Source organism: Neolamprologus multifasciatus, chromosome 5 (genome assembly GCF_963576455.1).
Source record: "Neolamprologus multifasciatus chromosome 5, fNeoMul1.2, whole genome shotgun sequence".
Taxonomy (NCBI): domain Eukaryota; kingdom Metazoa; phylum Chordata; class Actinopteri; order Cichliformes; family Cichlidae; genus Neolamprologus; species Neolamprologus multifasciatus.
In genome coordinates this window covers 13,789,109-13,813,953 of record NC_140443.1, presented here as the reverse complement: position 1 = coordinate 13,813,953, position 24,845 = coordinate 13,789,109, and the positions used below count along the sequence as shown (strand labels likewise).

At 39.2% G+C, this 24,845-nt stretch overlaps 1 protein-coding gene across 4 annotated transcripts in view; it reads left to right on the top strand.

The window, feature by feature from the left end:
- Positions 1–24,845, top strand: part of raly (RALY heterogeneous nuclear ribonucleoprotein) — a 144,766-nt gene that overhangs the window by 64,298 nt on the left and 55,623 nt on the right. For 3 of the 4 annotated variants that reach the window (XM_085160465.1, XM_085160464.1, XM_085160463.1), the window contains exons 2-4: positions 11,144–11,472; positions 16,403–16,472; positions 17,568–17,615. In XM_085160465.1, coding sequence (XP_085016591.1) covers positions 11,217–11,472; positions 16,403–16,472; positions 17,568–17,615 — 374 coding nt within the window. In that variant the 5' untranslated portion in view covers positions 11,144–11,216. Of the gene's footprint in view, positions 1–500; positions 2,809–11,143; positions 11,473–16,402; positions 16,473–17,567; positions 17,616–24,845 lie in introns of those variants that run through there. The other variant, XM_085160466.1, reaches the window with a different exon arrangement.

The window sequence follows — 24,845 nt, the reverse complement described above, 5'->3', positions numbered from 1 at the left end:
AATATTCCAGAAAAACGCTTTGCCGATCCGATCAGCTGTTCATAACACTTCCTACATTGGAATAGACGTCAGCGCGAACTATCCCATGACCTGCCCGAAACCGGAAGTGACGTTATTTTTGCGGAAATGTAGTTTTTTACCATCAAGGCCTCATGAGCCTATACTGGTGTTTTTAAAAGTTATCTTTGACTTTATGACTTTCTGTGTCGTTTCTGGGATGCTTAGGACTCATATTGCACTGCTGGAAATAGTTTATTTTGATGCATATGCTGCTTTTATACAAATTTGCATTATAATATTTATTTTCGTTTTTCCTGCACTATATAAAAATTGGTGTATTTCAAAAATAAAACTATGAAGACACTCAAAATAAATTTCCTGTGGTGGGAAACTATTTTGTGCAACTTTTTTGTATTTACAGCTTTGAGGGATAAGCCTCTCAAATTTCTCTAACTAGAAATATATGTTAAAAAAACAAAAACGATTTTCAATGCTTTTGTAGTTTATTGCACTTTTTTGCAATTTATGTAATTACTATGCACTTAATGCATACATATTATTAGAATTTAGGCTGTAATGGTTGTATTGATGTATAGCAACTTGAAATGCTCCCAAAAATGGCTCTACAGCATGTAAAAATATAATATAAGCTCTGGCGGACTTGGTTCTATGGTAGGTCTTAAAGGGTTAAAGAAGTCCAGACGCTTTTCTTTGCAAGCTAAAGTAGCCTTCTTCAACTCATCAGCATATAATTCCTTTAACTTGCCTTTAAAGAAATGTGTAGCACAGCCAAATGCTATATGCATCCATTCACTAAACCTCACCCAATACCCCCAATTTATGCTATACAACAGGGGTGGGCAACTCCAGGGCTCAAGGACCGGTGCCCTGTAGGGCTTAGATGAGTCCTTGATCCAACACATGTGATTTAAATGGCTAAATTACCTCCTCAACATGTCTTGAAGTTCTCCAGACACCTGGTAATGAACTAATCATTTGATTCAGGTGTGTTAACCCAGGGTGCTAGCTAAAACCTGCAGGACACCGGCCCTTGAAGCCTGCAGTTGTCCACCTCTGCTATACATGCTTTCAAACATTAATTCATGCATTGCATTCAATTCTTTAATTGTGTACTATATATTTTTTTTTTTTATGTTCACTTTTCCTGACAATGTTTGACAAGCAGTGGGTAGATACTGTCTTCTTCCAGTAAGAGTAGAAAAGGCAACAGTGGCACTTTTATTGCACCACGAAAAGTTTTGAAGAAAAGCATCAGGTGGGCGGCTGCATTCTTTCTCTAACTTCAACAAAATGGTTTGTGATATGAACTTCACTATACCCTCACTGGAAGAGTCAGAGGCCAGAAATGGGTTGTTGTGATCAACTCGACTTGTATGTGGTTTTTGGATGACTGCTGTAAACGTTTAAGATTCTGACTGCAGTGAAGTGTAATGAATCTTGAATGGACTTCATATTCATAGTATATTTATCATCCTTAGGTTATAGTCTAACGAGATACTGTTTCTATAGTAACAGATAAATGGGCTCTCCCTGTTTTCCTTTCTTGCTCTGGACTCAAAAGCCACATTTCTCTGCACAGTTCACCAAATCTCAGTGATTATACATGAATGCAGCTTGTAGGCTGCTGGGACTTGAAGTGGCCTCAGTCACATGGCTCTGTGCTGATCTGTTGGTAAAACAATGGGGAAAAGGTGACGTTAGGAGAAGGAATGACAAACAAACAGGGCTAAAGAAAGAGACCAAGAAAAAGGCAAAAGGGTAGAGGTGGAGATGGATGGCATTAGCTTAAATAAAAAGTGTTGTTTTTATCCTTCACTTCTCAAACTGAAAACTTGAGCTTAACTTACAGCATTTGGTAAAAAGTTATGAGAATTTAACTTTGTTTTCATTTAAGACTCCATGGTGATTCCAAATTAGAACGTGAGCTATCTATGAAGAGAGATGTTACATTTTAACCGTGTGTGTGTGTGTGTGTGTGTGTGTGTGTGACGTTTGGCCAGTTCTTCCTTCAAAAAGACTTGTAAAGGCTGTTTTTAGGGTTAAAATTACACTTGGGTCAAATTAGGTTAAGGTAAGCTAGGGCTAGGCATTTAGCTGTAATGGCCAAGTTCAAAATAAACCAGGTCAGATTAAACATGTATCAAGTACAAAGATGTGAGTTTTTGTTTTATTGTCATTTTTAATAAGCTATTTGCATTTCTTTGAGTTAGGCTCTTGACATGTAATTTTTATGATTGTTTGTGAATTTCCAGTCTTAATTCCATGCAGATTTATGTGTGAAGTGTGAACTGGTGTGTATGTGCAAGTGTGTGTTTTAGCCCAGCCTCTAGCCTCGCTCGGGGGTGCAGCTTGACTCTTCAGTTATACATCAAGCCAAAAACCCTGTGCCTTTATGTCTCTGTGCCTTTCAAGGATCTGAGTTTATCCTCACATCCAGCCACAGCTGTTACCTCAAGCAACAATTCTGTGTACATTTGGGGCTGCATGGGTACTTGTGTCATAAGGTCTTGGGCTTTAAGAATGGACTGGGTAGGGAAAGAAACATCTCCAATGAAGGAATTTTAACTAGCTACCAAGGTTGTTTTTTGTGTCAAAGTTTAACGCGTGGTTCTGTATATGCATCACAAATACTCTTGTTTATATTTGTGTGTGTGTGTGTGTGTGTGTGATATATGTATATATGCTAGAGAGAGAACGAGAGGGAGAGAGTGATGGAAATATTCCTTATACCTGTGGAACACATCATCCATTCAAGTCCAAAAATATATGCGTCCAAGAGAGCGCAAGGTAAGAAAATAATTGCCAGCCTCTGCTTGAAGGTCAAATGTTCAACATATTCAACATGGGTTGTGGCTAATAAATAATGAGCCAAACACTGGTTCGACTTAAATAAACCTTTTCCTGTTATTTAATGGGCACATCTCATACACACCATGACAGTGTATCACCCTGTGTGTGTGTGTGTGTGTGTGTGTGTGTGTGTGTGTAGGGGGATTCTTCATTTTACCACATTAGTCCAGTTTTGTCTTGTTATCTCTGACAAACACCCATGTTTCCTTTCCCTTTCTCTCTTCCTCTTTCTCTCACACACTCACACGCACAGAGCAACAAATGCACAAATTAGCTGTATTCACTAAAAAGGGTTAAGACACTGTCCTTGGCAGTTCAAAAAGTTCAGCTCCTTCTTTCATACATACCCAATGAGTTGAATACAGCTCCACCTCAAGTCTTCCCACTGCTGTTTGATAATCATTAACTGTCTAAATCTGTACCATGCTGCTTGGTGGGATGCACTGTATATATGTTTAACTACTGTCTCAGAAATTAGCATAGAATCTGTCATACCGACATAAGCAGCTCATGCAGCAGACTCATGTGTGCAATCTTACACCCACCAACTGTATAGGTGGTTAGCTACTAAACAGAAACTTAAAAAAAATAGGACTAATGTGATTAGAGGTGATTTAAATGTCTTGAGTTTGCAATCTTCGGTTACCCAGAAATGAGCTCAACAGCTGTGAGGCATTAACTGCAAATATGCTGGTCACCCTTTATCTTAAACTCTGCCCGAGGGCCTTTCCCTACAGTATGGCATTATAGCATTATATCCTGGAGTCATTACACGGATGGGTAACTACTGAAGACAGATGAGAGCAGGAGCGATACTGAAATGGGCAATGTGAATTGTATTTAAGTTACTTGCAGTATTGTTGTGCATGGTTGTCAAAAACAGATTACACTTTGGTCAAATAATCTATCACTTCCTGTGCAATTCTCTCACCCCAACCGGTCGCAGCAGATGGCCACCCCTCCCTGAGCCGGGTTCTGCCGGAGGTTTCTTTCTGTTAAAAGGGAGTTTTTCCTTCCCACTGTCGCCAAAGTGCTTGCTCATAGGGGGTCATATGATTGTTGGGCTTTTCTCTGTATCTATGAAGCGCCTTGAGGCGACATTTGTTGTGATTTGGCGCTATATAAATAAAATTGAATTGAATTGAATTGAATTAATACTTATTCTCACTGATTTCATTATCCTATTTCTTCCCTTTCTTCTGTTTTATGCTGCTATCTGTGATTTACTCTTAGGTTTTAAGGTTAATATTAGTTTGATAACTGAGACAAAATTGTAACAGTCTTAGGTTTAGTACCTCCTACTGTATCAGCCAGTGGCATCATCAAGAGTTTGATGGTAATTGCAACTTCTTGCAACGCAAAAGTCGTACACGATTCGTTTTCTGTATACATTATTCTATACATATTTGTACTCATATAATCTTTTGTTAAATGTATCCTTTAAAAGGAGGAGAGCTAAGCTAATCTGCAAGCCTGGCAACTCCAAAGCCCAGATGAGCTGATGGCTAAACTGATGTTCTTCCAAACAACTGATTGGCAGATCTTCTCGAGGGCCGCTCTGCAAACTGCTTTAAACTGCCCATAGTTGCTTCAAACCCAAAAGCCCCTTTGCAACCTCCTCTTTTTTATGCTATATCTGAATCATGTCATGTCTGTCATTATGATGTCTTATTCTACTGTATGGGGGCCTCAATGCCTCAGGCTCTCTTCTTCTATTCTTGAAATTTACTTGGAAAGGTGTAAAGTGATCTCTTGGGAACTGTTTGGACAAAGCTATATCACCAAATAGAAGTTGCTAAATAAGGAAATAACAATCCTTTTTGCTTGTTTTTCAGTACTTTTTTTTTCATAACCATCGTGACAAGTCTCTCTCTTTTATAGAGAAAGAGAGACCTGTTTTCTCTATAATGCAAAGCTCTGGAGATGCAGAAGCCATCTTTATAGTTTTAAAGGTCAATAATGTTTGTGAACGTATCTGAGCTTGAGCCATGGGACTGACTGTGAGAGTATTGACTGTAAGCCCATAGTGATTCTTTCTATCACAGCATTACCACCTTGGGTTGTGAGCACAGTTTGTCGAAGTAACTCTAATCCCAAATGTGCTGCTGTCTCATCTATTTATCATTATGAAGTGTTTCTCCCTGCTGCCTCCCCTGGTGGTGAAATGACCTTTCCTCACTGGGGGCAGAATCACCCGTCATCTTCCAGACTGAAATTCAACTTTTTATGATATAATTCACATTGTGGTCTCCCTTCCGAGTCACAATTTCTTTCAATTCAAACACACTTCTCTGACAGATCTTCCTGAAAGCACATCTCTTCCCTTTTTCGGGCGCTTCACATGATCAATATTTGTAAGGCAAGGATTTTGAAACACAACATAATGAACTGGTGATCATTTAGATTGATTTTAAAATTGCATCTAAAGAAGTGTAGGCCTCATTCGTCAAAAGTTAAAGTCAGTTTTTATGATTCAACAACAAGAAAGAGACTGGCATCCATGGGAGGATTCCAAGGTAAAAAAAACAACTGCAGAACAAAAAGAACATTTTTTACTAAGCTCGTGTCACATTTGCCTCACAGCAAGAAGGTCCTAAGTTTGACTCCACCACCAGGCCGGGGCTTTTCTGTTTGGATGTTCTCCCGGTGTTTGCGTGGGCTCTCTGGCTTCCTCCCACAGTCCATAGACATGCAGTTAATGGGGTTAAGTTAATCAGTGATTCTAAATTACCCATAGGTGTGAATGTAAGTGCAAATGTCTCTCTGTGTTAGACATGTGTCAGGCTGATGACCTGTCCAGAGTGGACTCCATGTCTCGGGGTAGCTGGGATAGATATCAGCCCTCTTGTGACCCCGATAAGGATAAGCAGAAGAGAATACATGGATCCAAAGAGGACTGGACCAAAATCCCTCCCCAGCAGTATGAAAGAGTCAATTATCAAATAAATACTTGAGTGCAGTTCTTACTGGGTGGCACAAGTAGTTATTAGAATTTATTCTATGGGCTTTTTCACATAGGGCTTATTAAAAAATTAAATCCTTATTTAAAAAGTACATTTTGTGTATACTTTATCTAATATTCAAATTTGTTTGATGTAAGTGTAAATGTGATAAATATGCAAAAAAAAGGAAATCAGTATGGGGAAAATACTTTTTCACAGCACTGTATCTACAAAAGTAACATGAATTAAACATGGGTACACTGAACGAAGCCAAGATCAGCAAACAGGAATTTACATAATGTAGGATGGCCGTGGAGAAATATATAAAATCACACCATGGATCATACTGTGTATCACTGAGGCCCAAGGGTGACTGCCTTAAAAACCTAATCTTTCAACAGTATTTAACTTGTCAGCTTGTCTCAGACATTTGCCTTGTTATGTTTTATTTGCAGTTGATTTTTTTTCTCATCCATTCCCATAAATTTCCAGTTGTGTCAGAAATATGCTTAATGGTAAAAAAATAATAATTGATATCAGCATCAAGATTTTGATGCATGCAAATTGTGTGTGTGTGTGTGTGTGCGCACGCACGCTAAAATCCTAATTATGATATTTCCAACAGTGCCTGGAGATTGCATTTGTTCCATCATTATAATCACAGCCAATTACCGTATGGTGTTAGCTTTAATTGCTAATCCTGCACACATGGGATCACTGAGAGAAACATCCTGTGTGATTTTTATTTTTTAAATTTTTTTACAGTTATGTGCGTGCACATGTCCAACTTTGGTATAATTAAACACTCAGGAAATAAAGCTAATTTTAGTGTAAAGCTGGGCTTTTCTCTTGCAAGACTCAGAAGGTGGACATTTTAATGAATGCGCATCGTTGAACCTAGGGAGCTTATCTGCATGTTAATCCTGCACACACAGAGCAGGGAGTAAGTCCATTTCATATTACTGTGGGGTGATTTGACTTCATTGATCTGCACTGGACTTGGCACAAGGTCAGCTTAATCTTGCAGAGTCTGTGTCGTTTGCTTTAGAGCACCTACCTGGATGCTTGTTTTTTCTTGAGGTTTTGGGCACGAGGTCAAACCTTGACATGAGTTTTCAGGGAAATAATGTCTTATTTCTACAAGATGAAAAGAGTAAAAATTCCAAATATTAATGACAAATAAAAATTCAAATTAACACATTGCTTTTTTTGTACATATATTTTTAAATGGATGTGCAGTATGTGTATGTGTGTGCTAAAACGTCATTGACATCATTGACACATCATTGAAACACTTGTATTATTTTGGTCTAAGGTTTATTTGTCTTTTTGATAGCAAGTATGACGCTCTTTTGAAGACTTTAGTTTGCAGAGGCACAGGAACTGGCAACACTGTGACATCCTTAAAAAATGTAAAATATTCATTTTTGAGAATCTAAATCTGTATTCAAATATTTCTCTTATTTTTATTACAGTTCATAATACTGCGCCTCTGCCATTAAAAATGTTATACAACTTAGCTCAACACAGATGTGCTGAGCTTTGAAGTTGATTGCTCTGGTCACAAGATTTTCAGAAAACTTGCTTTGACCTTGAGGTCGACTGACTTTTACGGCTGAGGGGCAAAGATGCATCCCTGACATGTTATCTTCAGACGTGATCTTAAAAGAACTTTGTTTTCAGAATCACTGCAATAATTAAGGTTGTGATCCAAACTGTTTAAAAAAAATAACAACTATGCCTTGAAGCTCATTTTAGCTTAAAAGCTATTATTGATATTAAAATTAGAGTCAGTTCTCAGATTCATTGGATGCACGTGTCATTGATCCAAAAAACTCAAACAGAGGATGCTAATTTGCTTAATGAACTTGAGGACAAGCAGAGACTTATAATGTGTTTGCATTTTGTTGTTTAATGTTTGATAATGTTGATCCTATGACCCTCATCCAAGTGCAGTGAGAGCCTCTTCATAGTGCATTGTGTACTTTTTGTATAACCTTTTATGCTAATAAGATGTGTACCAGCACAGGAACACTTGTTATGTACCAGAAAGCTATTTCAGGAATTTTAGGCTATATCAGTATCTACATACACTGTCAATCAATTATTTTTTAGAGGGTTTTTCATCTTCCTTTTGCTGAAAATATGCTGTGTGACTATAATTATGTTGTTTGTATGCTTTCATGCTGTGGTATGACCTTATTACCAGTTAAATGCCTTGCTAATGGTATTGTGGGATGGATAGGACTATAAACATATTTCTAGTGCCTAAATTTTTTTGTAATAATTTACATCTGTGGGATGTTTATAAGTTCCTGCAGTAGAGTGCAGTAATGCTATATTAATGGCAAACAAAATAAATAAATAAAATCCCAACCTTCACTTCAATTCAGTTCAGTGCAATTTGGCTTTATTTATATCGCATCAATTGACAACAACAGTTGCCTCTAGGTGCTTTATATTGTTAGGACCTTAACCTTGTTATGTATGCGCAATTCAAAACAGGTCAAAACCTGTTTACATTTACCAAAGTCGTCATTCATTCTCCTTAATGCATTTACCACCCCCCACACACACCCATACACATAAACACACTGGATGTGCTGGATCAACACTATTCTGTTGTCCACTAATTGTGGACCTCTAAGACAAACAAACACACATACACACACACATGCACACACTGCCATAAACACACACAGGTCCTCAAGGCCAAGCTCAATTTGATTTATTAGCGTTTCACCAATCAGTTTTAAGACAGCTCTGTCACTGGGAAGGTCAGTGGAGAAAGGACGAGAGATCATCAATGCACACACACGCGCACATGTACACAAAGGAAGTTGGTTTTACTTGACTTTTTAACCTTTTAACTTTTCTCGAGTTGCAGGTCTGAAACTAAAACTCACACTCAACAGTGCTGAATCATAAAAAAAATCTTGCTTCCTAGAACTCTAACTCATTGCTGGATATTTCTATTGATAGAGAGGAAAGATACATATTTATCAGAATTACCTTTTTTTATCACTTGTGCCTCTTTGTGTATTATACAATATGCAGTGGGTGAGGGGTCATTGTTCTAACCAGTGTTCCAGTGTCCATACAGAAGGTCTAAGATAACTCAAAAGTTTTAAAATCAGGATCTGAGCAGTTTTTTCTAACCTTGATAATTGATGAGTCTGACAAAGCTTTGAATATTTGTATTGTTTCGGTGTTTTGCACGATTTCCAGCCCCCACAGAATTCTTTGAGCTCCTTTGTCTATTATACTTAGCGCTGTTTTCTGTGTACCAAAGTTCTTCTGTTTCATGTCATTGTTGACAGAACAACAAGTTACATTTTTCCATCTCCTGTCTGCTGACTCATCTGTCAGTTTTCACTCCCACTACTCTGCTATCAGTAGTTTACATAAATCACTCACTCATTTGCATGATTCCCTTGGCTTTTTGTAAATGCCAAGTTTATATCTGAATGTCAAGTACAATGAAGCCCTGATGAATCAAATTTCAAGTGAGCAATGATCTCCTGGAGCTTTACAGCGGTTTGTGATAGAAGTAGTTAAAAGTTCTTCAATGGTGGATAAGTTACCTGAGATCTCCTCACTTAGGGCTTTGTTTAGGGCTTAAACTCTAACACTGGTTTTGGAAACTTTTAACTGGTATGAATCAAATATCAGCAGTTCCTGTTTGCAAAGCAATCTTGGGTGTGGAGGACAGTAGAAGTATCAGTACTTTGACTCTAAAGAAATATTAAAGTGTCCCTAAACTTTTGATTAAGTTTGTTTGGTTTCACATCCTTCCGTGCATGTGCAGTATTTGGACGGGCGGGGGGCATGCACCCCCAAGTTTGTAAATGTGATAAGTCGAGAACAAGGTGACATAAGACTTTCAAACAGATACCATAGGTGAATCCCTGTGGCCTTGAACCCAAGTTTAAGGTCAGAAGTCAAATTTCCTGAAAATCCTGTGAACTCAATAAATTGAAAAAAAGAATTTAATTTGATACCTCAGCTGCATCTAGTTCAAATCCCATGGCCTTTGCCTCAAGATCAGCTTTTCTGAAAATCCACTAGGATTTTCAAAACACAGGTGCGTTAGGAGGCTAAGGGATAACACTGGGAGCTGCTGGTACTTTTATTTTTGCCATCAGCATTTCTCTTCTCTCCCCTTCTTTGTTTTGATGCTTCACTGTCCACTGTTTGTTTTTCCTCGTTCTTCTTCTGTTACTGATTGATAGTGTTTTTTCTTTGACCCTTTTAATCTTCTTTTATGTTTTAAATGTTTTTTACTTTCCTTATTTATGATTTTTTCCCATCTTTGATTTTACTCATTTATCCAGCTGTTATTAACACAGATAAAAGGAGGAGATCACTTTGTGGAGAGGGTGGCGATTGCTACGTGATGCTTGTTATATTAGTTTTCAAATTCTGCTCTGTCATCGATTTTGGTTGTCTCGTGATAAAACAGCTGCATTTTGGGCCACCATAACTTATTGGATCAGATCAACATTGTTGCTTGTTATCATTGTTTTTCTAGATATTCAGATTAGACTGTAGCTGTTCTTTCCTTTTCACTTATGGAAGTGGTTAGTAATTAGTACACATATAATTATAAGTAAATACAATTTTAGTCTCGGTTTTGTGAAAGACTTTATTAGAGGAATGAGAAGAGCTTAGTTACTGCAGTTATTGCTGATCGGCTGTTCTTTCAGTATTTGTTGTATTTATTCTCTTTAATTAATTAATCTATAGAAGAAGAAGAAGAAGAAGAAGACTGAGTGGATTATAGAAAGTGGTTTGAGCCTAAAGAAGCATAACTAACAAATGGTTTAGGATCATCTGATCCCGAAATAAAAACAAGCTTCATCAAAGAAGAAATGTTTATACATATAGATGAATTTTTGCAAAAAAGAACTTTGAATTTTAGAAAATAACCTTTCAAATCCTTGTAATGAGTCACATCATGTGCACCAATGTCTTTAAATCTGTATGAATAATGATCGAGTGCCTGTTTATTCAACAAAGAAAACTAATTTGCTTTCAGTCTCAAATTAAAGGCCCAATTTTTATGACTAATGAAGCAGAAAAGAAGTGGGAGGAGAGGGAAAAAACTTGGGAAGAATTCAGAAAATAAACAGCTGTTGTCTGTGTTTTTGATGGGACATCAGTCTACCCTGAATTTAGTGTGTTGAAAGGGAAGAATTTTGGTAAAGAAATCAGCATTTACCTCTTTGCTCAGTTATGAGAATAATTCTTAAATGTCTGTCAGTGAGACTCCTGCAGCTGTCCTCTATTATCTGTCACTGAAACTGAAAATGTATCTTCTCTCTCTCCAGATACTTGTCTGTCTACATTGCTGCCTTCCAATCCATCCATTTGGCACTTACCTCCATCGCCATTCTCTCCAGGATGTCACTGAAGGTACAGACCAGTAATGTGACCAACAAGACAGACCCAAAGTCCATCAATTCACGGGTGTTTATTGGCAACCTGAATACAGCGGTGGTCAAGAAGTCTGATGTTGAGAGCATCTTTTCCAAGTATGGCCGTGTGCTCGGCTGTTCTGTGCACAAGGGCTATGCCTTTGTCCAGTACGCCAGTGAGAGGCATGCCAGGGGAGCTGTGATTGGGGAGAACGGCAGGGTGCTGGCAGGACAAACACTCGGTAAGTTGATGTGAAACAGTATGTGAATTATACTTTTACTTAATAAAAAAAGATGAATAAAACTTGAGACTTTTAGGACTTCCACATTGTGAAACGACACTGTTGGTCTATTGGATTAGATATTCAGCTGAAGCTTGTAACCCACAAAAGGATTGTTAGATTAATGTCTTCAGAATCTACAGTTTTGTTATAATAAAACTAACATCCAGCATCTCTGACTACAACAAAACTCTCTAACCTGTGACAACCCTTAAGCATCATTGCATTCAATTTCCTCTTTAGTCTGTCTGTCTCTCTCTCTCATATTTTTTTATTTTATTTATTTATTTATTTTTTGCTATTGCGGAGGAAAAAACATATCAGAGGAGCAAAAACAGTTAAGCGGAGTGTGCCTTTAAGCTGCTGGAGTGATTTTCTCCCCCTGCCTGGTCCCCCGGCGAAGCAGGAAGAGACGAACTGTCAGTGAGCTGGTGTGAAGAACTCGACTGGTTTATGCTCAGTCACTGCAGGGCTTCAAGCACATTTCTTTAATAGCTTCTCTCAGTGCGGCGTGTGCGAGAACGAGAATGTACGTGAATGAGTGCAACTGAAAGAAGCATTTCTGTGTGTGTGTGTGTGTGTGTGTGTATGTGTGTGTGTGTGTATATCTTAGTGTTCTTATAGTGGTTTGAAAGGTTAACTGCTCTTTCACTAACAAAACTCTCTCTCTCTCTTCCACTCTCCTTCTTTGTGTGTGTGTGTGTGTGTGTGTGTGTGTGTGTGTGTGTGTGTTTATGTGTAATGGAGGATAAAGCTGTGACAGCTAAGGGGCCTCTAAGTGATGCTCTCTGCACCTCTGCAGCTTTTGTGTAGGTATGCGTGTGTTGCTGTAAAAATCATATAAAAGCCATCTTCTTTTTCTGTACCAAATATCTTTTCATTCTCTTATCCTGTTTTCCACTCTCTGAGGCACTTTTTTAGCATGGCCACTAACTTAGGGATTCAGTTTCCTTTTTAACAGAAGACTCAAACAATACATCCAATGACATGAAGACAGTTTATGTTGAAACTGTCAAAAGACAAACTCTGCTAACAGACTGCTTGAAAAAATAGTCATAAAAAAGCAAAAAAATGTGCAATACAGCAGAAAAAAGAAAATCATCATAAGAAGAATCATGCAATTTTCAGACACAGTAAAATTAACAGTTCACCTGTAATACGACCACTCACTAGAATGGGTTTCAGGAGACTTGGGCAGCCTGAGGTCTACAAAAAAAGCTGTAGTCCTCGAATTCCTAAATCATATGAATTCCCAAATATTTTCCAAATATGACAATATTCCTGAATCATGGTCAGTAACATCACAAAATCAGTTATGCAGCAATTAAAAATGCCCCATGAGGTTTGCTTTTGTACATTCTAACACACGTGCAACATGTTTGTCAGTTATCAAAACCATTAGTTTTTAAATTCATGGGGAACATACGAATATACATATACATGAAGTATATTGCACTCATCCTGTTTGTTTCCAACAATTTAAATGTTAAATCAATAAGCAGAATATAGAATTTAGCTGATATATGTAGCTGCCATAACTTTGCTTATAGCTAACTTTAACTGCACAGTATTAGTTAGTTTGTGAGAATTAAAAACAAATTATAATAAATAAACTCTATAAAAATAATCAGCATGGATTACTTCACATATGCAGGCATAACCACATATTATTATTACAAGAATTTATGTATAATGATGTCGTCCGAAAGTGTTTTCATAAAATCTGGTGTCACCAGGCTCTTCTCAATCTAGTCCAGCGAGCAAGGGAGGAATCAGTAAGCTGCTTTAATACTCACCTAAGGCACAAAGAGTACTGTACAAGGTATTTGCCTCAGTGTTGTCCTCAAACTTCTGTAAACACTGTAAAACATAAGAAAAAACCCAGCATGTTTTGTCATCAAACACATATTTTGACCTTTTGCTTTAGATAAAAAGACAAAGTTAGTGCTCCACCCAAGGTTATCATATCAGCTGAGAGTAGTATTGATTCATAAACCACTATTCTAATAAACTACTAATTTTAATGCGCTGATCAGCTGACAGATGAGGTGTTTTTACAGACTGAAATGACTTGCTCCTCAAAGGGACATTGTGTGTGTGTGTGTGTGTGTGTGTGTGTGTGTGTGTGCTTGTGTTTCCCTTACAGACTTCCTCTTTAAATAGCAGGACCTACAGGTAAAGTCAGTGAGGCATATGGAGCAGCAGGTGGACTGTGTGTGCGTGCGTGGGTGCGTGCTTGCACAGTTTTTCACTAGGTCATAGAGGGGAGGGTATGTGTGTTTGTGTGTTTCCTGCAAACCAATGGACTCCAACCATTTTCACACCTGGCTGGAGTCACAGTTCTGGATCACTGCCTCAAACTCACACACACACTCACACACACACACAGGCACGTGCACACTCTCCTTCACGGTGAAGTTAAAAGGCTTGAATCTGTAGCCTCTGGTTGCTGAAAACTCACTTTCCGTCCTCATCCTCGCTCCATCCTGTTATTATCCTCAGTGGATGCTTTTTCTTCATCTTTCTTCATCTTCCATCACTGTAAAATGTACAGGTTGTTTTTAGGCGATAAGACCTCATGTAAGTTCAGAAATGTTACATCTGCCTTCGTAGTATTTAACATAGCAGAAAACTCAAATGTGCAGTACAGCCAAACATAGCTCAACCACAGTATCCAAATGCAATTTGCTTATCCGTCAACTTCAAATCCTTTTATATACTTTTCAACTTGTGGTGATGTCTTTATGCTTCAAGTGCTGCCTGCACTACATAAAATTTAACAAGACAGGAGCATCACCTTATATTCAAGCAGAGGAGGATTTAAGGGGGGCTGGTATTGGATGACTAGCATCAGCTGCTTTTTTTAAGTAGCTCACAGGCACTGGCTCATTAGCAGTTTGTTGATTAACAGTCATACTAAAGCAGATGAACAGAACGGCCAGTATGAGCTAAGATGGTTTGCTCTCCTAAAATGCTCGTGTCACCAGCATTTCCGGTTGCTTCCTCTGTAACCAGCCCAAACAGCTCTCCATGTAACATTTTGTTTCTGCCTAAACTCACACTACATTACAATAATGTTATTAAAACGACAATATTATTACATATTGTTTTATCTGATTCTTTATTTAATATTTCTGATTTTAGCAACGTGCTATGTATCCTCTCCTTGTAGTCAAATACGATCACAAACTAGTGCTAGTAGTTTTGCAGAACTGAGATCACAATATTATTGATTTATTACTAATTTAACTTACGCAACAGCAATTTTAAACTAGCAGGTTTTCAGCAACTTTTAATTTATTTTATATTTGGGTGCATTTTACTGCTTTACTGCATTTGTCTGTATTTTTACTTCAGTAAACTTTACAATCTAAAGATACTTTGGAGAGTGAAAAAGCACGTGAACACTGCACATCAAACCTGAAGAGGTATTTTCCCAAGTTGCCAGTAATTTTTGCTTGGAAATATCTCACTGATTTGTGAGAGGCTGCAGTATCAGCGCTTGATTCTGAGTTCTGGGTTCCAGTCTGATACAAATCTGCTGAAGCCTTTTCGTCTGTATGGAGTTTGTTTCCTCCAGTTTTGTATGGCTTTCGTAGAGATGCTCTGGTTTACTCTTACAATCCAAAGTCATGCAGGTTAGGTGAACTGGAAAGTAAATGCTGTTCTGTGATAGACTGGTGAGCTGTGGTGCTCCCTGACCCACTGCATGCTGGAATTGACTCTGCTGCTCTGGTGACCTTGAACCATGAAGTGATTTAGAAATGGATGGATGGTGATTCGTCAGTGCAAGTTCTGTTTTTCCCCCTCTGTTAGCAGACTAGCCATTAACCATCTACCCATGCTGGGTGGAAATAAAGCAAATGAGCTCTAATAGTCTGTTAAATTTAAGACCACAACGTAGAAATCAGCTCATGACATTTTCATCATTCATAATGACAGATCCTTTGTTTTCCTTTCACTGTGTAATTAACAACACAAATTTGAACCAAAAAAAAAGAAAACCGTCTCAACAAACTGTCTTTAATAATCTTACAGTGAGGACGCATTGTTCTTAGTTTCTCTACTATTTTCCCCCCAATTCATTCAAATCATTTTGCCTCCTGAAAACACACAAATTTCATTAATCCTTAATCCCTTAAGTTTTCATACTTTAGTTGATCATAATTACTATTGCAGTATTTACAAAACATTAGAAGAACACAACAATTATTTCAGGACTTGAGGGGAGAAAAGTGATTTACACATTATTGTTGTTGCCTCAAAGGAAGATGATACTGGGTTAAAACATGCTTTCCAAGGTTTGTTTGGTTGTCAGTCTGTCTTTGTTAGACCTGTGGTTGACAGACAACCTCTTCAGGGTATAGCCTGCTTTTATCCCAGTCAGCTGAAATCAGGCGCTCCACGTCTTTAACTGGATGTCTGATTCAGAAAGTTTGCTGACAGTTTTTCTTTTTTTCATTTTCTTTCATTTTATTTGGCCTACAAAGCAGCTACATATATTTTTAATTTCTTCTACAACCATGTAATTATTGTAGAGCATGTACGTTGGACGTACTGTTATATTCCTTTTTGCCATAAGAGAATGAGCGAAGTAACAAACACAGCTGAGGGGTTACTTTCTTGTTTTTTCCCCCTCCCCTTCTGTACCGTAAGCGGGAACTGACCTAACAGCTGGCACTGTTATTGTTGTAAAATAGCTCAACAGCTACCTCTAGTGGAAGTTACAAGATAACACAGGAACTGTCTTAGATCTAAGTTAAAGACACCGTACAGATAGGGTTACTGTTTTGTGATCTAGCTACAATACTTTTTAATGATCGATTAATATAATTTTATTTGGTAGTTAACAGAGTGTTTGTTCTTTTTTATATATATATATATATTCCAGATATCAACATGGCGGGAGAGCCAAAGCCCAGACCCAAAGGCCTGAAACGATCAGCAGCTTCTCTCTACAGGTACACACTGCTATTTATCAGACTTATTGATTATTTGATTAATGTGTCACTCAAATTCCTAAGCAGCTCTTTGAGTGTTTTGGGAACTTGCTAAAAAGCTTCTTTTTAAGGCCAAGGGATTGATTAGGAAGCCTGGCAGAGAGTAATGTGACCACAAACGGTATTACTACATAAACAAATGCACACACACACACACACACAAGGAAAGTTGTAGTATAGCATCAAAACCACCTACAATGCATAACAACAATTTTCCTTGTGGGATCAATAAAGTTTCTATCTATCAATTTGTAATAAACCCACAGCAGACCTCATGCTTTTCAGCACTTTATTCGCAGTTGCTTGTTTACAAACTGGCTGCAGCTGTTCAGCTCACAGCCACATACTCCAACAACAACAACACTCAGGACCCAGCACAGCCTTTTAATACAGGTGCGGCATGATAACTAATGGTGCTCAGGTGTGTCCGCCTCGCCGCAGAAGATCCACCGACCACGCCCTGCCGCACTATCTATAAAGAAGTAATGAGGACTAAGAAATCCGTATTAAAGTCTGTTCTGAATGATTTTATTTTATAGTCTTTTCTTTATATTTACATTGGTGCAGAGTCATGTTCTACGTCACTCTACCATTTAAACCTGTCATTGTCTGAATACTAGTGTAGGCTCATAGCTACCAACTGTGATACTGTGACGCTGGTCATTTTTAGTGATAAAAGGAACAGATTTATTTTTCGACCTGCTGCACTTCACTCTGCTTCTCAAGACATGCTAACAGACTGTGGATGCTAACAGTAATTTTAAAATATGTGTCATAAATGCACTGATTCATGGCCTCTAGCAGTCTGTTTGAAGATTTATTGTCTCTTGTTTTATCTCTGGTTTGAGTACCTTTTGTCTGGTTTTCTGGTTTCTTTCCCACACAGATTGTAACTATTTTATACACTCTTATTTTTCATTTGTATTTTTAACTATAAACTGCATTGAAAAGCCGAAACCTTTTTTTTTTGTCATATGGTGCTTTATATGCGGTTTCATGCTCGTGTAATGAAAACTACTCTATGACTCTATGTTGTGCTGTGCTTTTTCTACCCAGCGGCTATGAGTTTGATTATGACTACTACAGAGAAGACTTCTATGACAGGTAACATATGGACTGTTTTCAGCTGTCAGCAACAGGTTAATCATGATAACCCATTTAGGTAACACATGGACATCTCTATCCAGCAGTAACAGAGAAAGTATGGTTTTTAGGCCCTTTATTGGTTTCCAGTTGCGGAATGTAAAACTGAGGAAAAAATGTAGAGAGAGAGAGAATAAAAGAAATTTGTAAAGGTGAAAATATTGGGTTGAATATTTTGATCTATAAAAAATGCCACAAATTTGAAAAAGTTACAGTATATCACTTATTTCATTATTTTACAGTTCCCAGTTTCTTCCCAAAGACCACGACCACCCTTTACTTATCCGATAACACAGTCCCACCCCCAGCTATAAACCAACACTTTGCAATACCAAATTCTATGTGTAATTACCCAAATTGTATATACATAACACTATTATTTACATATTTACTTTTTAACAGCAGATTGTATATTTGCACATTTTATATTTTTTTCTGTTAATACTGTTGATATGTATATACTGCTGCAGAATTGTGCTTCAATAAATTATTTCTAAAAATTTGATTTCACGTATGTAAGCCTAACAATTTAAGGACTATAAGGTGTGATCTAAAGTTTTTGACTTTAACGTAACTGATTTAAATCAGCTTTCCCATTAAGATTATCCAGTTATACACTACTTTCAACTATTTTTAGCTATTGTTATTTTTAGATCATTCCCTTCATGACCGCTTGCTCTTCCATGTCTGCAATTTCACTCTGGACAAACATCAACTTCTGTTTCAAATGAACACAAATTACGTGTGGAGGATCTTTCTGATGATGATAGTTCGGTCTCTGGCTTTGACCCAGACGTTTTCAGCAGATTTTTATTATTGGAGGCCTCCAGGCTGAGACTGTCAAAGCAGAGTTCTAATACTCAGCAGAAATGACCTGAACTTGGCTTTGTGCCACCGTGTGCCAGCACATCGAAAATTCAGGACTTTTTTCACCATACCGTTTGCTCATCATCTGTCTTACATACCAGTTTTTGCATCCCAGAGAGTTCTCCTCGTCCCTAAAATAAAAAGTCAAAGCTAAAGTCTTGATGTTGGAATTTCATATAAAAGAACCAGAACATCTCCTAATGACGAGCCACTACTGAAAATGCAAAAATGCACGCCTTACTTCACATCACAGAGTCCAAATGCTGTGATAAGGGTTAAACGAGGTCTTTTCTCACTGTTTCATGTGCTGGGTCGGATCTCATTTAGTGGGAACAGTGGGTACTTTTATACTTACTGATGAACTGCAGCTTTTTTGAAGAGACTGATTTATATTACGGTGCCCACTGTGGAGGCTGTCACAAATCCTTACAACAGCAAGATTCTATGAGCTGATATTTATGACAGCAAAATTTGACAGTTGATCAAATTTAATGCTAACACAGCAGGAAGGCTAACAGTATCTTTCATCATAGTGGTAAGATCTACAAGATTTCAGACAGAATCTTTCAACACAATATTTTCCTTCTTAAGGGCATTTTTTTTTCTTTTTCTTTTTTTGTACCTTTCTTTCAATAAGTCTTATCAGAGAAACATCTGGTTGAATTTAGACAATTTAAATTGACCTCTGCAGTCATGTCACAGTGTGGTAACTATTACTGCTCTGACAAGACCAGGTGAAAGTCATCATCAAAGGCATTGCAGTTGTGGTTAAAAGAAAAATAACTTCATCTGTACTGCAGGAATTCCTCAAACTCTAAGCTAATTGTTGTTCCAGTCATGTATATCTGAAATGATTTTCATTAGTGTTAAGGCCTTCAAAATAATTTTTTTACTTTTTTGATTTTGATTGGTTTTGCTGCTTTTTTCTTGTTGAAAAGAATAAATAAAGTTTTATGAAAAAAATAAAATTATGAATAGGCAGGATAAGTCACAATCCTAAAAAAAACCTGGAACCTTTTTTCATTTTATTGAAAAGTCTGAACAATCACTTTCAGTCCACCCTGGAAAAAAGTAAATGTAAGTGATAACAACCTCTTTAAAAGTTATTTGGAGGCAGGTATTCTATTTAAGGAAATAAAATTTAAAGTGTGGGTTGTAGAGATGGCCCTTGATGTGTCTGCTGTATTTGATCTGGTGTGAACCATCCCCAATCTCAATTTCCAAAAGACATTAGAGGAAGAACTGTTCTTAATACTGTTGTTATTATCCTACTCACATCAAAAGCACAATAAATAATCCTAAAAGACGTGAGAAACAGCTAAAAAAAAAAAAGAAGCAGAAACCTCTACAATTTGCGAAAAAAAACCAACTTCTTTCTTGTTTTTGTGTTTTTTAAGCTTTAAAATGAAGGATACCACAAGTGAAAGATATATCAGTTTTACAAAGACTAAAGGTTCCACAACACTTCAAGACAAAAATAAAAATGAAGTGCACACCATTAACGAAACTTCATCGGAGCTGTTGTACTTCATTTGCTACCTCAAGGCTTCCATGCCATACAATGGCTGAAGGTGGTGATGGTGAAGCTGTTTGTGACCTGACGTTTGGGATAGTTTTATGATGCACCAAGACAGAAAAAGAAAGAAAGAAAAACAAAGCACACAGGAAAAAAAGAAGAAAAATTATTCAAATAAGAAAAAGTGTTCATATCTTGCGCTGGCCAAAGTTTAACACAGTTGATGATCTGACTTCAGATATGTCCTAGAGAGGAAAGCTTTAAAAGGATATGCCAGAAATAGTGATGAATTGAAAAACTTTTTTGGAAGGGAAATGGTCTAAAATTTCTTCTTGTCATTTTTCAAGGTTCTGCAAACAGCATCAGGAAAAATCCTTTGAAAGTCCTTTGAAAGTGGTGGCTGCTAAACTAGGTTCTGTTCTACGAATCACTAAATTGAAGGGTTCATATAATTTTTTCCAGACTTTACTGAGTGATGACGAAACTGCATTAAAAGGCACGAAAATTACAGCCGTTCACGTGTAATGACACTGTATTTACATATAATTGTGACAATATGAGATCAGACCATATTAATCATATTTACTAATCTTCGGTCCTCGTCGGTGTGTCGCCAAGGTTGTGGGCGGGTGGGTGCACGGGGGCTCAGCCCTGGCGCAAGGGGCCTCTTGTGCATCGGCCTAACTGGGGGGCTCTTCAACTGACAGGGAGGTTGTTCCATCCTTGCAGGAGTCCACTCTGCAGGTGGGGGAGAGACATAGGAGAGGTGGAGAATAAACTTAACCTGGGTGTCCGTTGTCTTGTGTAGTCTGGGAGATGATTGAATGTTGGGGTGGGTACAGTTTCCTCTGTGGTGGGGTAGGGTGGGCAGCCCCGGGTCCTGTGGGGCTTGGCGGTGCTGCTGCCGTAGGCCCCGGTCTGGATGGACCTGGGCTCCCTTGCCTTGGTGGGTACCAGAGGACGGGGGTGCCTACTGGGGTCAGCGGGGGAGCTGGCCCTAGGGAGCGGCATCCTCCCCTCCCTTCTTTTCCTCCCCATCCCCGGCTACCTCCCTCTTCCCGCTCCACCACCCCCACCCACACAGGTAGGGCCTTGGGGTGCGGGTGTGTCACCAGGGTGCAGGGGAGACATCCCCCCCCGTCCTCTTCTGGCCACCTGTGCCTCAATTTTATCTCACAACTTAGACATCCACATTACTTACACTCTCATAACACACACACATATATATATATAGGGCCTTGAGGGTGGGCACGTTAACGGCGTCCAGTAGACGGTCTGTGTATTCAAACCTACCTCTGCCGCCGGTGCCCACCTCTCAATTTTAAATCCATGTAGACATTGAGGGTTCTCGGGAGGGGCCGTGCTAACACCTGCTGCTCTCTGGCAGCAGCACCATGCTCTCCCTTGTTTTAAATGCACTTTAGAGCAACACGCAGCAACACTACACATGAGCGGGAGGAGGGAGGTATGGGGTCTTAACACACCCCCGTTCTGTACTAGCCATCGGGGCGGGGGGGGGGGCTGGGAGGAGATGTTGGCTGTCCGATTGGCCTCCCTGCTGCTGCGGAGCCTGGGGCGGTCTGCTTGCCTCCACCCTGGAGGGAAGGGTAACATCTCTTGGGTCTGGGTGCCGTTTCCCCCTCTGGAGGCGAGGGTACCTGGACCCGGGGTATAGAGTATGTTTGGGGAGTGTGATTGTGTGTACATGTCCATTTATCTGTATCCCTACGTTGGGTGAATGCTGAGTGTTTGTATATGTGTGCATGAGGGTGGGAATGCATGTCTGTGTCTGTGTGTGCCTGTTTGTCTGTGTCTATATGTCAGGTCGGGTCTTAGACTCCACCTCTCTGGGAACTCCCCTCACCCCACTCCCTGCCAGTGACTGATGCCCTCAGGGGTCGGTGCATTGTTGGTTCTTAGTGTCCGGGGCTGGGCGCTCAGGTATGTACCAGCTCACTCCCGGTGGCTACTTGGTGGGGCCTGGCGCCTTTTGCTCGGTCAGGCCTCTTCCGGGGCGCGGGGGGCCCTCGGGCCTGCGGCTCGGTTCACTCTGGCACAGCTGGCTGCCGGCGGAGCCGGCAGGCACGCCGGTGCAACCCCTCTAGCTTCTGCCCGGTGGCTACTGGGTGACCCCTCGTCTGGGGATCCTCAGCCCTTCCCATGAGGGTGGCACGGATGCCCCTCCGGTGGTCCTCCTTGGGCTCTTGCACTCTGGGGCCTCTGGATGTCTGGGGCCTGGATCTCCTCCATGCCTGCTTCATGCCCTGGGGGACAGGGCTATGGCTCTCTACATCCTCTTTCAGACCATTACATGGGGAAACCATTTGAATACAAGAGCGACGATCCACACAAGTGTGCACACCTGTGTGGATCACTGTTCGTAGACTTAAATCACACCTTTCTTGGCTGCTACTTCAAAGCACATTGTGCGCTGTCTGTCCTGCGTGCTGCACAACAACATTCAATATTTAGTATTTACTGCTGTTTACACTTAGCTAGATTAATGCGATGGTGTTGTTTAGTATGTTGCTTTGGGGTTTTTTTTGCTTGTTTTCTATTCTTTCTCTCTCAACAGGTGATCCAGGAGATATTTTTTCCCCCTTTCTCACTGTCCCTCTCCCCTTCTGTTTTTCTTTTCCTTCCTCTTTCTTTCTCCCTTTCCTATCCCTCACTCATGTCTGTCCTGTCTGTAACAACTGAAAATAAAAGAAAATAAATAATAAAAACAAAGGTCGATCAAATGGACCAATACGGCAATGCCATGATGATCCATTTGGCAAAATAAATCCATTGGGTATCCTTGTTGGTCTTCAGACAACAATTCTGACAGCTAAAGAACCAAATGGGACAGGCAAAAAAAACAAACAAAACATATTTACTAATCTTAGTAACTCAGCAAGCAGGGAGGCTTTTCCTCTTTCAACTTTCAACAACTACATGTGTGAGCAGAACAGGAAGCAGAAATTGCTTGGTGAGAAGAATCTATGATAATGCATCCAGATGACACTAGATGTCAAAATAGTATCTGTATCCAATCAAAGAATACAGTCTTTGCATTTACCCAGAGGGAAAAAAATCACTAAAACAATAGGGGGTTATTCGGTGTTATATGTTGAGGTTTTTGAAGCTTGTGGTACCAAGCATTCGTGTTTCGAGATGGTCATGCTAACAGGAGAAAAACAAAGCCTCTCTCAAAGCCTCTTGACTCCTGTCAAAATGTGTCAAGCTTTGGTTTGAAATACAAAAGTCTAATGCAGTGAAGTGGGGGTAATTGAGGTTTCTCTGTCTCCCAGAAAAGAAGACCAGTTGCGTTTATTAATCCTCTTATACATCACAATTCCACTAAAGTTTGCCTTACCTCTAAACAAAGAGTGAAGTGAGAATTTTGCTCTCAGGGGTGTTTGAACACATGGCTGAAATGTGGGCTAGTGTGGGAATTTCTTGCCTTGGGATGCTTCCTGTAACCCATGCAAACCCTTTCTTTCCCTATTTGGGTGACAGAAAAAGATCTGTTTGCCTTTCTGTAAAAGTTACCGCACGCCACTGCTGTTTAGTGTCAGATTATCCCAATAGAGCAATTCGCTCTTAGAGTACATGCTTACTTGTGGTTCTTGGAGCTGCTAGAAGCATAATGGAAAGTATAGCCTACAGCTATTATAATTTTCTTTCTTTAAAAGGCAAGCCTGAAAGCCTGTGGAGGAGTTCATAATTTGGGTTCAGACACCAGACACCAGACACCTTCCGCGTTAAACTTTACTTTTTTTATTAAAGCTTATGGTTAGGTCAGCTGGCCCTGAGCCATCCCTTAGTTATGCTGCTATAGGCTTTGGCTCCTGGTGGACTTGATCCATGATGCAATAAGCATTTCTTCCCCTTTTGCCTTTATATACTTGCATTGCATTTCTATGTTATGGCTGCATGTCATGTCACAGCAGATGGCTGGGTTAGGGCCCTGTCTGTGACTGTTGGAGGTCACTTTCTGTGAGAAGGGAGCTCTTCTTTGCCAGTATTGCCAAGTGCATGCTCACAAGGACTTTTCAGATAGTTTCCATCTAACGTTGTGGGATCTTTACATTGTGATTTGAACTGCCTTAACACAGCTGTTATTGTGAATTGGTGCTACATTATATATTGGCATGTATTCCTTTATCCGTACAATTTCCACTTCTAATAATCACCCACACAGTTTCAAATTTGTCAAGTAATATCAAATTTCCACCCCCTCAAAGGCTGACTGCTTTCACCCCATCTCCAGTTTAGAGAATCGAAATCAGCTAAGACAGCTTGTGGAGCATTGGGTTTGAATTCATTTGTAAAACTATAAAGAAGGTAAACCTCAAAGCAGCACGAGTCAGCTGATTAAAGCTTGTACACTGGAACTGTCAATGGAAATTATTATTATACAACCAATCTTTGTGTTCCCCTACCTGCTGAATCCCACTTTAACCCCTGACTGTACTCACTTTCCTGTTTGACTGTGGAGGCAAAATCAACTCTACAATGTAGGCAACAGAAAATTAAGGTATTTTTAAATTGTTTTTCACTGTGTCCTACATAACAGATTTAAACTGAGTACATTCATGAAAATTAGAATTTAGATTGGAATAACTTTCATATTCATTTCATATTATTGTGTACTGAATTAATATAGCACATGACAAAAATAGCTGGTAAAATTGTCCTTTAAAGTGCTCCTTTTTATTTTCGTACTTGGAGTACATTTCTGAGTCTGTACTTTTTATTATTTATTACTTTAAGTTAAGAAGTTGATTGAGTACTTCAGCTTTTAATTTTTTTCAGAAATGTTC